The sequence below is a fragment of the Halichoerus grypus genome, chromosome 10 (genome assembly GCF_964656455.1).
Source record: "Halichoerus grypus chromosome 10, mHalGry1.hap1.1, whole genome shotgun sequence".
Taxonomy (NCBI): Eukaryota; Metazoa; Chordata; class Mammalia; order Carnivora; family Phocidae; genus Halichoerus; species Halichoerus grypus.
The window spans coordinates 88,756,004-88,772,342 of NC_135721.1; the positions used below are offsets into that span (position 1 = coordinate 88,756,004).

The window sequence follows — 16,339 nt, forward strand, 5'->3', positions numbered from 1 at the left end:
TATTATTATGTCAAGGCTCTGTTCCCATGAGAAAGCTTAGGGACATTTTCTCCAGTGTAAAGTACAAATCATACTTAGGGATCCTAATAATCATTTTAAATAACTTTATGTTTTAATACTATATATATAGTTTGTATTAATAATTACTAGCTTAATTACAGGTTAAACTTGCATAATGCTTCATTTTTTTATAAAAACACTTTCCCAGGGCACCTGGGTGGCTCAGTCAGTTAAGCATCTGCCTTTGGCTTAGGTCATGATCCCAGGGTCCTGGGATCGAGTTCTGCATTGGGCTCCCAGCTCAGAGGGGAGTCTGCTTCTCCCTCTGTCCCTCCCCGCCCCCCTGCTCGTGTTCTCTCTCTCTCTCTCTCAAAAATAAATAAATAAAATCTTTAAAAAAAAAAAAAAACAACACTTTCCCATATATCCTCTCATCTCAGTTTCCCAATATCTAAAGCTCAGAGAGAAATTCTATTTCTCATTTTAGAGATAAGAATTCTGAAACTCAGTTTGATATTAATCAGTACTGTCTTTTATTGAATGATTAAACATAAGGGAATCATGCTATGCTCTTTATATGTATTATCTCATTTAATCTTCACTTTGAGAATGTTAACTTCTCTATTTCCTCTGGTTCTAAAATACCACAAGCTGAGATTTGATTGGTTCCTAAGTCTGTGGTTTGAAATCACTACAGTTTACTGAAGATGTGATTTACCTAAGCTCACTGAGCTAGTAAGTGACAGAAGAGGAAGTAGAAACAAACTATTTGCTCATAATTTTCCCATCTAACCCTAATGAAGAATTTTTATATAATGGATAATCAATCTTAAAAAAACCATTGCACATTGATTTTTAAAGTATACATTTAAATAGTTTGTGTAAAGAATTCTTATGTTTTTGGAAATTCTAAAGATTTAAATGTTTTAAGCAACCCTGTTGTCTTTACCATTCCTTCATATATTTAGCAGAATTCACTAGGTGGAAAAGTCACATGGAAATACTTAGCTAGAATTAAAATCAAGTTACTGAGCAATTTTGCATTGAAATATGGGCATTCAGTTCAATTCAGTGAGTTAATTTTGAGTGCTTAGTGTGTAATGTGCTTCAGTCTACACAAAGATAAGTAGGCAGTATCCCTCTCTGAAGAAATTTTCAGTCCTTCTTTACAGGATTATATTTAATAGATCTGAATGTTATTGAAAGAGATTGTTGAGATTCCTAAGTGTGATTTCTATTCTATTTTGGGAGAAGGGTATTGGAAGAGGGAGAAATGGTTGAGTGCAGATTGAGGTATATACTCATAAAACTTAACACAAAAAAGAATCTAACAGTTACTATGAGAGAGAAAAATAAGTGCATTGGAGGAGCATGAGAAGGAAATTGTCATATCATATTGGAATAGAAGGGGAATCAGCAAAGGCCTCAAGACATAGATGATATTTGAGATGAGCCTTCATGAATGGATAGAAATCCAAAAAGCATATGAGAATAGGGCATTCACACACAAAGGGCATAGTGTAAGTGAAAACAGAGACTGTAGTTTTCCTTATACTTAGTGTGGGTGTAGACTAACAAAAGGGCACAAGACTGAAAACCGAGACCTTGTAGAAGGTCTTGAATACTATGCTGAGATCTTTGAGAGCAGATGCAGTGGAGTGAAAGACAAATACTGGGCTGGAAGTATGAGATAGTTGTGCAAATTTCAGTGGTGACATTTATGAGTTGAGTGAATTTGGGCAAATCAGTTCATCTCTTTGAGCTTTGACTCCCTCACCTGCAGTATGGGTGTAGTAGTATTAAAGGTTGAGTGTAAATTTAAAAACTTGTATGGAAGTACTCTGAAAACTGTAAAGCACAACAGGAGACAGCATGGTCATGGTCATCATCGTATTATGTATATAATGGTATGTGAAGATTTTGGAGCCGTGAAGCTTTTTATCTGCATCTGCAGTCTAGGAAAATTGAGTTGGCAGGAGTGTAGTGGATGGATTAATAATAACAAAAGAAAGAGAACCAATCAGAAAGCTATTAAAGTAATTTAGGTTAAAAGTAATGAAGGTGTGATTAGGATGGTAGAGACATTGCAGAGATACTGTTCTATTTGGCATTTATTCAAAAATATACTGAGCACCTACTCTGTTCCTGGACACAAACTCGGCAGTTGTGCTTAACAACCTCCTCAAAAGAGACAACAGGGATAGATACAGGATAGAATGGGCAGATACTTGGGGAGCAGAGGTAAGAGGAGAGAGGGATATAGAAGAAGGTCACTGGATCTTCCTTTGCTTTCCATTGGCGGGACCTCTGTAACAGCAGAATGGAGAAGGGACATCTCAAATGCCTATGAGCTTAACCCACCAAGGCACAGGTGTGATGGTGGGTGAGAGATGATAATAGGGTCAGTAAGTCCTTCCAGGGTGGGTTTGACCTCTCTTTCTGCTCTCTGTCCGTGTGGGTCTGCACTATCCAAGGTGCTGAAGGAGGAGAGTTACCCCCAAAAAAGGCACAAGACCACCCTCAAGAATTTCTTTGACTTAAAAACCTGACAGAATCCCTTTTCCCCAAGGGAGGTGAGAAAATGTCTTCACCTAAAAAGAATTTCTCACTTTTCTTAAAGTGGATCAACTACTGCTTCTATGCTTGCTTAGGTTTGAAAGAGGAAGGAAATTTAAAAAAGAAAGTAGGGTTCAAAACCTATCTGTAAACTCCCAAGTAAGTTTCCCGGTAATCAGAAATTGATTGATTCAATTTAATTGTACAATCATTTAGTGAATGCAGGTAACTTCCAGGAGATGGAACCGAAGAAGAAAACAGCAAGTGGATAAACACCGCTGCCCCATCTCACAGTTTAGTGAAAGTGTATGTCAGAAAGCATATGACAGATGATTGTGTGTTGAGCTGAAGTTGTATTCTTAATACTGTGTTATAAAAATAAGACACTTATTTCCCTCCCTCCCTCCCTCCCTCTCTCTTTCTCTCTATTTCATACGTGTGATTTTTTTTTTACTTCTCCATGAAGGAGATTTTTATGAAGACCAAAGTGATGTGTGGGGCTTATTGGAAACTCATCCTAATACTTGTTTCTAATAAAATAAAGACTCCTCTCATAATGACCCTAAAGTCAGAAGTACTTTGTACATTTCTACAGAAACACCCTGTGAAATTTTGTGGGATTGAGTCCAAGAGAAGCAGCCCCCTTTGTTCAGCATTTTCCATAGAACTTTTACTACTAGGTTGTCCCTTTACTCTGGAGCTTAAACGAAATGAAAATAGGACAGCCTTGCAGATCTTTTTATGATATAAAGGGAGCATGGGGATAGCCATGAAACCAAGAATTGGTAAAATTAGGAAAAGAAATCATGAAAGAGGATCTCACATCCTTTTTTAAAAAATCCCTTTCATTCTTTATTCATCTCTTCATTCCAATCCCTTCCCAGTGTTATTAAGGCAGGCTCAGATAGCTACTGACTTTAAATACTCCCTGTATTACAATGCTGTTCGTTTTTTCCCACCATTTAGGAGATGACCTGGCTCCCACCACTTTCTGCTATTCCAGCACCTGGCAAAGTGGAACCAAGCAAATTTCCATTTCCAAATAAGGTGAGATCTTGTAACACTCAGGAGCAGTATGCTTTACTCACACAGAGATTTTTTAGTGGATAGTGGGTTTTCCTGTGATTGTTTATCCCTCTGTAAATATTCCTACCAGAGGCATATGGCTGATTTTCAACAATTTGCAAGCATGTATTTATTCATCAAAGGGAGAAAATTAAGCTTCCACTTCCCTACTTTTGGCAAAATGTGATGCATATTATAATTGTCATTTTATCTAAAAAAATTTGTGAAGTTGAAATGCATCATACAATCATCTTATATATTCAGTGTGATTTTCTTTTTTTTCCTGAAAAGCTGTTATTAAATTAATGATGTATCTTAAAATCAATGTCTTAGAATTGAGGACATGTAGTATATAATTCCTCTTCAGTATCTTTTATAAACCTTAAAATATTTTCTAGGACTTTAAAAAACAAATTTCCATTTTCTAAGGACAAGCACACACTCAAAAAATCAGCCACAATATATTTAAATTATACATGAGTCTAATAGGTTTTATTTTATGATTTTTAACCATACAACTAATATATAACTCCATATTCATAAGGATGAAATTATGTCGATAGAAAGAGCAAAATATGAAAGTGTCCGGTACCCGCATCCAAGTTTTATTTCCCTACCCAGAATTTACTTTCAAGAGTTTGGTGAATAACATTCCACTCATCTTCCCTGTGCATGATATACATATACATTCATATGTTTCATCTAAGATTTTTTATTTCTTCTAAAAGTTGATTTTTTTTCAGATACCATGAATACATATTATTGCTAAATATTAACACTGCAACCTTTTAAAGTGAATTATTAAAATAACAATTCATTATAATATCACAGTGGTAAATTTCATTCTAAGCTGATTTTTATTTCCCTTAACAAAGTGTATTTGGAGATCTTTCCAAGTAAATATATAGAGATGTTCTTCATTCTTCTTAATTGCAGCAAAATATTTTGTGGTATGAATTTGTTGTAGTTTATTTAGTCATGCTCCTTTTGATGGACACTGAGATTGGTTATGGTTTGTTATCACAAACACTATTACAACCAATATTATTTATAAATGCCTTTTTGTATGCCTCTTATTGAAAGTCTCTAGAATAGATACCTAGAAGAGGATAGGTACTGGAGGCATGAGAAACCATAGTTAGCCTTGACTGTGTTTCAACAGTACTTCTTTATGCATCTTTGCCAGTGATTAACATTATCTGGCTTTATATCATTGTGTCTGTAGTGTGGGTGAAAAATTGATATCCCATTGTTTTAATTTGCATTTCTCTAATTACTTCTGAGTTTGAGCATTGACTATTTTTCCTTTACAAATTGCACATTCATATCCATTACCACTTAAAAAAAAAATGATTTGTACAAACTCCTTATCTTATTCATTTGTCTGTTATATATGATGCAACTATTTTCTTGCTACCTTATTTATGTACCTTTTATACTAGCAAAGTGTTTAATTTTTATGTCAGAGAAAAATGATTTTTCCTGCTCCAACATTCTAACAATGTTCTCTATTTTATTATCATTTTTTATAGTTTGATTTGGGGGTTTTAAAACAATTTTTTGTAGATGGTGTGACAAAGGTTTCAAGCTTTATTCTTTTCAGCAGTTAGTAAATTATTGTTAACACTATCAACTGATTAGCCCATGTTCCCCCCACTAGTTTGAAATACCACCTAAATCAACAATTGAATTTCTCATAAATACATGGATTTGTTTCAGGACTGTCCAGCCTCTTTTTTTCAGTATATTTATCTAATTCTTGACCAATAACTCATTTTTAAATCAGATGTCAACAAGCTTTTTCTGTAAAGGATCAGTTTGTAAATAATTTACCTAAATGAATAAATGTGACTAGGTTCAGATAAAATTTTATTTACTGAAACAGGTAGTGACACAATATATCAAGAACTCTTACAACCCAACAATAAAAAGATAACTCATTTTAAGAATGGGCAAAGGAGGGCGCCTGGGTGGCTCAGTTGTTGAGCAACGGCCTTCGGCTCAGGTCATGGTCCCAGGGTCCTGGGATCGAGTCCCATATCGGGCTCTCTGCTCCGCGGGAGGCCTGCTTCTCCCTCTCCCACTCCCCCTTGCTTGTGTTCCCTCTCTCACTGTGTCTCTCTCTGTCAAATAAATAAATAAAATCTTTAAAAAAAAAAAAAAAGAATTGGCAAAGGATTTAAATAGACATTTCTCCCAAGAAGGTCTACAAATGCCTGATACGTATATGAGAAGACCCTATCACCATTGTTAATCATTAGAGTTCCAAATCAAAACCACAAGGAGATACTTCTTCACACCTACTTAAATGGCTAAAATCAAAGACAAACAGGGCGCCTAGGTGGCTCAGTTGGTTAAGCGACTGCCTTCGGCTCAGGTCATGATCCTGGAGTCCCTGGATCGAGTCCCGCATCGGGCTCCCTGCTCAGCAGGGAGTCTGCTTCTCCCTCTGACCCTCCCCCCTCTCATGTGCTCTCTCTCTCTCAAATAAAAATAAATAAATAAATAAATAAATCAAATCAAAGACAAACAATAACCAGTGTTGACAAGAATATTGAGAAATTGGAACCCTGCTATCAGTTGCTGGTAGGATCCAAAATGGTGCGGCCTCTTTGAAAGACAGTTTAACAGTTCCTCAAAAGGTTAAACATCAGGTTATCATATGACCCAGCAATTCCACTTCTAGGTATATATACCCAAGAGAACCGAAAAGGAATGCTACCAGGTGTTACATATTTATTTACTGAACTCCTTTTGTCCCGGGAGATTTTTTTTTTGGTGGACTTATATTTTCCAAGTGGGGAAAAACAGGATGTGTAGCAGTAAAATATATGACATGTTAGATGAAGAAACATAAATCAGGAGAGGAAGATAATGAATGTTGATGGTGAATGGGGATGGATGAATTTTAAGTAGAGAGCTTAAGAAAGACCCTCCTGGGGAGGTGACTCTTGAGCTGAAGGTAGAGAAGGAGCAACTCATGCAGACAAGTGGAGGTAGAGACTTCTGGCAGATGGAAGGGAAAGTGCGTGGACGCTGGAGGAACAGCAAGAACAGTGGAGTCAGGGCAGAGAGAACCAGGCGAGGAACAGTAAGTGACACTGTGAGGTAAATGCAGTCATATTATGTTTGGACAGTAGGACCATTGAAAGGATTTGGGTTTTACTCTAAGTGAATTGAGAAACTGTTAAAGAGTTTTGCAAATAACAAATATGTTTCATTTTACCCTTCTTATTGTGTAGATGGGAAGCTGTACATCTTTGCCATATTCGTGACATTAACAAGGATGATTCTAATCATTGAGTGTGGTTGTTATCAATAGGTATAAGAATTGCGTATTGTGTGTCCAGCTCAGATAGCTTCCTTCTATTTCTAGCTTTCTAAACATTTTCATGGACTGATTTATTTTTTCATTTTTAAAACTTAAGGTACAATTTGAAAACAGTATCCTGCAAGTTTTGAAAAACACATATGCTCCTGAGACCACCATACTCAAGATATAGAAGCATTCCATCACCACCCAGAACTCCCCCTTGGTACTTTGTAGTCAACGCCTCCCGCACACCCAACCCCTGGCAATTACTGATCGGTTTTCCAGAGTATACAGAAATACAACAAGTTTGAATTTAGTTGAAATTTATTCAGTATTTATTGAGGTGTTCATAGTTTTGTTCTTTAATCTGCTAATGTAGAAAATTACATTAATAGATTGTCTGATTTTTTAATCACCTGTATATTCCTATGATTAGTTTCCTTGAGTATGGTATATGGTTCATTTAATATACTTTTGGATTCAATATGCCAGTATTTAATTTTAGAATTTACTTCCGTGTTCATAAGTCACCTTGGTCTAGGTATCTTTTTGTGTACACTTGTTCAGTTTTGACACCAGGAATATAATAGCTTTCTACAATGAATTCTTTAGCTTTCTACCTTTTTCTGTATTCTGGAACATTTTATATAACATGCCAATTTCCCCCTCCTTAAAGGCATGGAGTAACTCAACCATAAAACATACTGTCCATAGTTTTCTTTTAAGAGTAGATCTTTAATTGTATTTTCATTTTCTTCTATGCCTATTTGCTTTTTCAAATTTTCTACCTCCTCTTAGGTTAATTAATCTTTCTTTGTTCCTTTTTTTCCCCCTTCAGGATTTTCAAATATATACATAATACTCTGTTTTTCTAGTAATTGCCTTTAGAATTTTAATACATTAGCCTAGCTAAACCTATTTTTATCAATACCTACAATTAACTCATATCTGTATTCTACCCCCAACAGTTAGTTTTACTTTGATCTCCCTCACCATCATCTCTCAGTTTGAGATTACAGTATTTCAAACTGTTATTATTATAACCATTTTTTAGCATTACACCTTAACAATTAGTTAGTTTCTTAATTGGCCATTGTTTCTTGTGTCTCAAGCCTTCCTCTTAAGATGTGCATATTGTTTTTGCTAGAGTGTATTTTCAAGCAGGTTTTTAGTCCAGACTTAACCTAAAGTCTCTGATAGTCCTTTTCTGCACTTACCTTTAATCCTTCCACGTCTCCTCTCTGTTTACTCCTTCGGTGATTTCATCTAATTATTTCATCTAATTGTTGCTTTAAATACTCTCTATGCCAAGCTTATGACTTCTAAGTTTGTGTCTCTAGCCCCTTCTCCATCCCCCAAACTCCATACTTGTAGTTCTGCTTACTTACTCAACATCTCCTCTTGGATACCTAACAAACATCTTAAGCTTGCTATATCAAACACTGAGCTTTTAATCCTCCCCACAAGCCTTTTATCCCAGTGTTTCTCAGTAAGTGATTTCTCCATTTTTGCAGCTGGCTCAGGCCAAAACCCTTGGAATCATCTGTATTTGCTTTCTAAGGCACCTGTAACAAAATACACAAAGTGGGCAGCTTAAAAGAAATTTATTCTCTCATAGTTCTGGAGGCTGGAAGTCTGAAATCAGGGTGCCAGCAGGGCCATGCTCCCTCTGACGGCTCTAGGGAAGAATCCTTTCTTGCCTCTTCCTAGCTTTTGAAGACTTTCAGTAGTCTGTCACATTACTTGGCTTGTAGTTGCATCACTTTCATTTCTGCCTCTACATACACATGGCTGTCTTGCCTCTGTGTGTCTCTGTGTCTATAAGGACAGCAGTCATTAAATTTAGGGCCCACCTTAATCTAGTGTGACCTCATCTTAACTTGATTTTACCTGCAAGAACCCTATATCCACATAAGGTCAAATTCACAGATTTTGAGTGGACATGAGCTTTTGGAGGACACTGTTCAACCCAGTACACCATCCTTGACTTGTCTTTCTCTCATATCACACATCCAGCTCATCATTAAATCATGTCTACCCTACTTTCAAAATATATCCCAAATTTAAATACTTCCCCCACCATCAGAACTACCTCCTTGGTCTACACTATCATCCCTTGCATTGATTATTGCAATAACTCCCCAACTGGTCTTCTGTTTCCACACTTGCTCTACCTACCACTCTATTCCAAGCCATCATCATATCTAGTGTGGACTCTTACAGTTTTCCAGCCATTCATCCTAGCCTCTAATACACAGTCTCTTGTCCACACAGTAGCCTCAACAATATTTTTTCAAGTCTTGTTTTTTAATCCATTCAGCCACTCTGTGTCTTTTGATTGGAGAATTAAGTCCATTTACATTTGAGGTAATTTATTGACAGGTATGTGCTTATTGTCATTTTGTTAGTTGTTTTCTAGCTGTTTTTGTAGTTCCTTTCTGTTCTTTTCTCCTTCTCTTGCTCTCTTCCTTTGTGGTTTGATGACTTTCTTTTATGGTATGCTTATATTCTTTTCCCTTTATCTTTTCTGTATTTACTATAGGTTTTTGCTTTGCAGTTACCATGAGGCTTACATGTAACAACTTATATCTATAACAATCTATTTTAAATTGATAACAGCTTTGATCCCATTCTAAAGCTGAACATTTTTACTCTCCTCCTGCCATGTTTTGGTTTTGGTGTCACAATTTACATCTTTTTATCTTGTGTATCCTCTAACTAATTGTAATCATGGTTATTTTTTACCACTTTTGTCTTTTAACCATCATTCTACCTTTATAATAATTAATCCACTACCTTTACTAAAGATTTACTTTTCCAGTGAGATTTACTTTCACATGTTTTCTCATTACTAATTAGGCCACTTCTTTTCAGCTTCATGTGGTCCCTTCATCATTATGTGATGAACTCCTTTAGCTTTTGCTTGTCTGGAAAACTCTTGATCTCCTTCAGTTCTTAATGATAATTTTGCTGGGTAGAGTATTCTTGGTTGGAAGATTTTTCTTTCAGCACTTTGCATATATCCTGCCACTCCCTTCTAACCTGTAAAGTTTGTGCTGAAACTCTTACGGGGGTTCCCTTGTACTTAACAAGTTGTTTTTCTCTTGCTGCCTTTTTTTTTTAAAGATTTTATTTATTTATTTGAGAGAGAGAGCATGGGGGGAGAGGGTCAGAGGGAGAAGCAGACTCCCTGCTGAGCAGGGAGCCTGACACAGGATTTGATCCTGGGACTCCAGGATCATGACGTGAGCCAAAGGCAGTCACTTAACCAACTGAGCCAGCCAGGTGCCCCTCTTTTGCTGCTTTTAATATTCCTTTTTCTTTAACTTTTGAAATTTTATTCATAATGTGTCTTGGTGTGGGACTCTTTGGATTCATCTTTTCTGGAATTCTCTGGGATTCCTGGATCTGGATTCCCATTTCCTCCCCCAAGGTAGGGAAATTTTTAGTCATTATTTCTTCTAATAAAATTTCTGTCCCTTTCTCTTTCTCTTTTCCTCTTGGGAGTCCTATAATGCAAATGTTAGTCTTTTGTCCCATGTGGCTATTAAGCTGTCTTCACTTATTTCATTCTTTTTTTCTTTATCTTGCTCTGATTGGTGAGTTCCACTGCCTTGTCTTTGATTAGACTGATCCTTTCCTCTGCTTCATTTATTCTGTTCAGTCATTGCATTCTTCACCTCTGTGACTTCTGTTTGGTACTTTCTTATATTTTACATCTCTTTGTGGAAGTTCTCACTATGTTCATCTATTCTTCTCACCCGTTCAAGTAAGCATTTTTATGACCATTACTTTGAACTCTTTATCGGGTAATTACTTATCTCTGTTTCATTAAGGTTTTTTTTTTTTTTTTCCTGAGTTTTGCTTTCATTTGGAACATATTCCTCTGTCTTTTCATTTTGTTTGATTCTCTGTATTGGTTTCTATATAGTAGATAAAATAACCACCTCATCCAGTCTTGAAGGAGTGGCCTCGTGTAGGAGATGAACCTTTTTATCCAGCCCTTTCCCAGCTCTTGGTCATCTCTCAAACCTGTGTGCTTGTCCAAGCAACCTACTATATTTTTAACAGCTCCCAGTAGTTCAGGATGTGCCAAGACATGTCAGTGTCTCAAAGGGAAGGATCTCAGCACCTAGATTCAGGCTGACTAGAAACCGGACCCACAGGCAACAGCTTTTAAAAGTATGCAAATAGGGCGCCTGGGTGGCTCAGTTGGTTAAGCGACTGCCTTCGGCTCAGGTCATGATCCTGGAGTCCCTGGATCGAGTCCCGCAACGGGCTCCCTGCTCAGCAAGGAGCCTGCTTCTCCCTCTGACCCTCTCCCCTCTCATGTGCTCTCTCTCTCTCATTCTCTCTGTCTCAAATAAATAAATAAAATCTAAAAAAAAAAAAAAAAAAAAAAAGTATGCAAATATATAAAGTCCTGAGGGGCCACAGGCATAAGCACTGCTGACCACCAGAGCCAGGTGATCTGGAAATGTTCCCTGGACAGCAGTTGCAAAAATTTGGGCTCCAAAGGTGTGTATAAGCTCCTTTCTGGGAGATACCAGCAAGCCTAGTGTGAGGCAGAGGGAGAATGCAAAGATGGTGTCCATAGCCTATGTTCCTTGAGAGCAGCTCTGTAGGCCACTAAAGTATGTACCAGTCCCAAAGCCTGCCTCTCATTCTAAAGCTCCAGGACAAGCAAAGTGACCTCCTTCACAGACTGGGGGAAAGACGGTGTGCCTCAGTCTACTGTCTGTGCAGTGCCCTGGACGTGGTAGCCTACCAAGAACCATCCCTCTAATTGCCACAGTCCTGTAGGACCCAGGAACACAAGCCCTTCAGGCCACCAGAACCAGGTGATCAAGGGGCATCCTCTGGGCATCTGCCACAAACACCAGGCACCAGATCCACATAAAGCTCCCCTTCAGGAAACATGGCATTCTGGAGCAGAGCTGAGGTGCAAAGATAGCACCCACCCTCTGGGATAGATTACAGTCAGCTCCTAAATGCATGTTTAATTAGTAGCCGGCCCCTCAGGCCACAGCCATGATGATCAGCTACTAGGCGTCCTTCACAGAAAGACTGGGCTCCTGGGTCTATTGCTTCTTGCAGTGACCTGGGGATAGTAGCAGTTTAAGAACTCTTCTCCATTGTTTACAGTCTTGTGGGACCCACAGGTGGAAGCCCCACTGGTCACCCCAGCCAGGTGATGTGGAAGTGTCCCCTGACAGCAGAAGTCAGGGCATCAGACTGGTGTAAGCTCCTTTGTGGGTGACCACACCTGTTATTATAGTCCCCTGTGACCAGGATCACAAGCTCTCTGACCTCCAGAGCCAGGAGACTAAGAGGCATAATCTAGGCAGCAGCCACAGAAATTAGGGCATCAGACACATATCAGAGCTCCCTTCTGGGATATACTGGTGCTCGGGAACATGGCAAAGGGAGAGCAAGAAAATGGCACCCACCAGCTGACCCTTGAGAGTGTTCCAGCAGGCTCCTAGTTGTGTGTGTTAAAAGGTGCCTGCCTCTCAGGCCAAGGTTTTAATATAAGTAGGTGTGCCTCCTGCAGGAGTCGGGGCATAATCTGAGCAGGGCCCTGGCCTGGGTGACTTGGAGCACATGAGCCCCTTAAGAGGCATTTCTCGGATCACTGCTGTGTTGTGGGTCTTGGAGTTCGAGCCCCATTAGTTTTCAAAATTGGATGTTTGGGGAGCTTATCTCTCAAGTGCAGCCCTAAAAAAGTTGGAGTGCTCAATATGGAGTTTGAACCCTTTGCTCCTCAAGGAGAAGCTCGGAGTTCCCTCCCAGTTGTGGGTTTTTGGGGAGATTGTGTCACAGTTTCTCCTACCTGCTTTAATGTAGTTTTCTTCTCATTTGCTGGGTGTGTCATCATCAGTCAGCCAGCCTTTAGGTTTCTTTAAGGGTAAGTATGTAGCTGTGGGGACTCAGTGTATCTGTGAGGGGAGGTGAGTTCAAGATCTTCCTATCTCACCATCTTTAACCAGAACCTGCATGTCACTCTTGTATTAGAACTTCCAGTGGCATATTGCCACACAAAATACAATGCAGAATCCTTATAATTTTTGTATATAATCTGGCCAAAATAATGGCTTCACCCAAAACATAAGCAAATACATATTTTTATTATATAAACATATCCATGGTGTAAGTACAATTTCTGATGTAATTGAGCACACATCCCAAGGCCCATTTGGTTGTGACTTTTCCAAAAGGATTGTATAAATTTGTTTTGTTGAATGTATATAAAGTTTAAGTAATAACTTATCTCTACAGTAAATTTGAGACCTTACCTCATTAGTACAAAAAATATATTTTTCAAGGCAGAAATGAAGTTATAAGAATCTTATCTTCCATCCAAAAAGATACATTATCAAATATCAGATAGGGCACAGAATTTCAAATTTAAATTAAAAACTGTATGTTATTTAGGATTTTTATAGGATTTGTGTGGAGTTATGTCGCCCCTAGATCTTTTGGCCTTGCCTAAGAAAGAAAAAGTCATTTTACAAAATGTAAGAACATTACATGATTTTAATAATGCTTTTCTTTCAAAAACCTTGGAAGTACTATTAATTTATCTGGTATGGAAGAAATAAGACTGGATTAGTGTGCTATTTCTGCTATAGCAAATTACCACAAACTTAGTGACTTAAGACAACACAAATGTATTTTCTTACAACTTTGGAAGTCAGAAGTCTGAGCTAAAATCAGACTTGGTGGGCTGCGTTCCTCCCAAATACTCTAGGGAATAATTTTTCTTGTCGCTCTCAGCTTCTACAAGCTGCCCTTGTTACTTAGGTCATGGCTCTCATCATCCTGACCTCAGACTTCCTTGTCACATCTCCTTCTCTGACTCTCCCCCCCCACCACCCTTTATAAGGGCCTTTGTGATTATATTGGGCCTACCTGGATAATCCAGGATAATCTCCCATCTCAAAATTATTAATCACATCTGCAAATCCCTTTTGCCATGAGCAGCAGTATATTCACAGGGTCCAGGAATTAAGATACAGACATCTTTGGGGGACCCCTAATCTGCCCACGGCAAAGACTGTTGCTAATCTTCACACACAGTGCATCTTTTTTAACCTGTATTTCAACTGACAATTGGGGGCTTGCTGTTCATTCATTACATTATTAATATTTGAGATTATCACTATTGCTAGAGTACAGGAGTTAGAATTATTTATGGAATTTGAGGGGCAAAATCTCTAAAATGACTAATAAATAACAAAATTAAGCCCTCATTAAGATTGAAGGAGCACTTGCAACAATGTGGATGGAACTAGAGGGTATTATGCTAAGCGAAATAAGTCAATCAGAGAAAGACAAGTATCATATGATCCCACTGATATGAGGAATTTGAGAAACAAGACAGAGGAGCATAGGGGAAGGGAGGAAAAGATGAAACAAGATGAAACCAGAGAGGGAGACAAACCATAAGAGACTCTTAGTCTCAGGAAACAAACTGAGGGTTGCTAGAGTGGTGGGGGGTGAGAGGGATGGGGTGGCTGGGTGATGGACATTGGGGAGGGTATGTGCTATGGTGAGCACTGTGAATTGTGTAAGACTGATGAATCACAGACCTGTACCTCTGAAACAAATAATACATTATATGTTAAAAAAAAAAAAAAGAAGAAGATAGCAGGAGGGGAAGAATGAAGGGGGGAAAATCGGAGGGGGAGATGAACCATGAGAGACTATGGACTCTGAGAAACAAACTGAGGGTTTTAGAGGGGAGGGGGGTGGGAGGATGGGTTAGCACGGTAATGGGTATTAAGGAGGGCACGTATTACATGGAGCACTGGGTGTTATACGCAAACAATGAATCATGGAACACTACATCAAAAACTAATTATGTAATGTATGATGACTAACATAACATAATAAAATAAAATTTAAAAAAAAAGATTGAAGGGGTAATTTAACCTCTCAAGGAAAGTCCTTTTAACTGGGCATTCTGAGTTACCAGTACCACTAAATTAATTAGCTAAATACTTCCGAGAATTTCCCCAATTTGTCTCAGTGTTAAAGGACATAATGTATAGTAAAGTTCATTGATAATGAACTTGGATATTTTTTCTCTTCTCTGAAATCTTAATTTGGAGTCACAATTCCCTAGACAAAAACTACCAGACATGTCCATCTCAGACTTTAAATCTCAAAAATAATTGAATTTGGTTAAAAAAAGAAAAAAAAGACTGTGTGCCATTATCAGGTAATTCAACCAAGAAAAAAAAAATTGAATTTGATTTGCCCTTTTCTCTTCATTTCTGTAGCAATCTCATAGATTTTGAAATGCAAATAAAGGGGGGCGCCTGGGTGGCTCAGTTGGTTAAGCGACTGCCTTCGGCTCAGGTCATGATCCTGGAGTCCCGGGATCGAGTCCCACATCAGGCTCCCTGCTCAGCAGGGAGTCTGCTTCTCCCTCTGACCCTCCTCCCTCTCATGCTCTCTGTCTCTCATTGTCTCTCTCGCAAATAAATAAAATCTTAAAAAAAAAAAATTAAAAAAAAATTTAAAAAAAAAAAAAAAGAAATGCAAATAAAGGACTCAAAGTTGTAGAACCTTTTCCATCCTCAGAAGGCATATGAGCAAACCTAATGACATTTCACAAACATTTCATGTGGCAATGGATGCTGGCTCTGGTGGGATCAAACCTGGTCTGGAACTATTTTTCCTGATCAGTGTTTAAAACATTATACAGAAGAATTCTAGCATCATTTTAGAAATGATAATCCTATTGGCTTTTTGTACACTAGAAGGAGAAGAAAACCAGCAAGTGTGAAGGAAAATACTTTAAAGTTAGAAAGCTTGTTTTCTATCTCCCTCTTGGGGTTCCTAGCATGCTTTAAGTTGTACCACAAAGTGTTTGGACTAAAACTCCATGTTTTAGCATTCCCTTGAAACAAACATTTAAATTAATTATAAATTACCTTATTTCAACTCTTCTGAGCTTTATAGAAAAGAATGAGGAGAAAGTGATGGTTGGGGGTGAAGAGAGACCCCAAATCAGGTGGTTCTTTTTTCTATAGTAACTAGCTTAATGCGTGGGTCTGAAAATAAGAGAAGATATATTTCGGTTTCGGGGTTTTTTTAAATTTTTTTAACATATTAACATGTTTCAGGGGTACAGGTCTGTGATTCATCAGTTTTACACAATTCACAGCACTCACCATAGCATATACCCTCCCCAATGTTCATCACCCAGCCACCCCATCCCTCCCACCCCCAATATATTTCCATTTCTTGCCTCTTATAATTCTAACGCTGGATTGATAGGCAAGCACAGAGAGATCTGAGTGGAACAGTCCTCAGATGGTTCCAAAGAGCCATTTTTAAGTAATACCCTCAGAGTATAAGGATCGTCCTTAAGCTACATGGCTTAAGAACTACTGT

General features: G+C 38.1%; 1 protein-coding gene across 2 annotated transcripts in view; it reads left to right on the forward strand.

Annotated features, from left to right (window-relative positions):
- Window positions 1–16,339, forward strand: part of AFF3 (ALF transcription elongation factor 3) — a 520,060-nt gene that overhangs the window by 317,330 nt on the left and 186,391 nt on the right. For both annotated transcript variants that reach the window (XM_078056810.1, XM_078056811.1), the window contains exon 8: window positions 3,523–3,603. In XM_078056810.1, coding sequence (XP_077912936.1) covers window positions 3,523–3,603 — 81 coding nt within the window. The remainder of the gene's footprint in view (window positions 1–3,522; window positions 3,604–16,339) is intronic.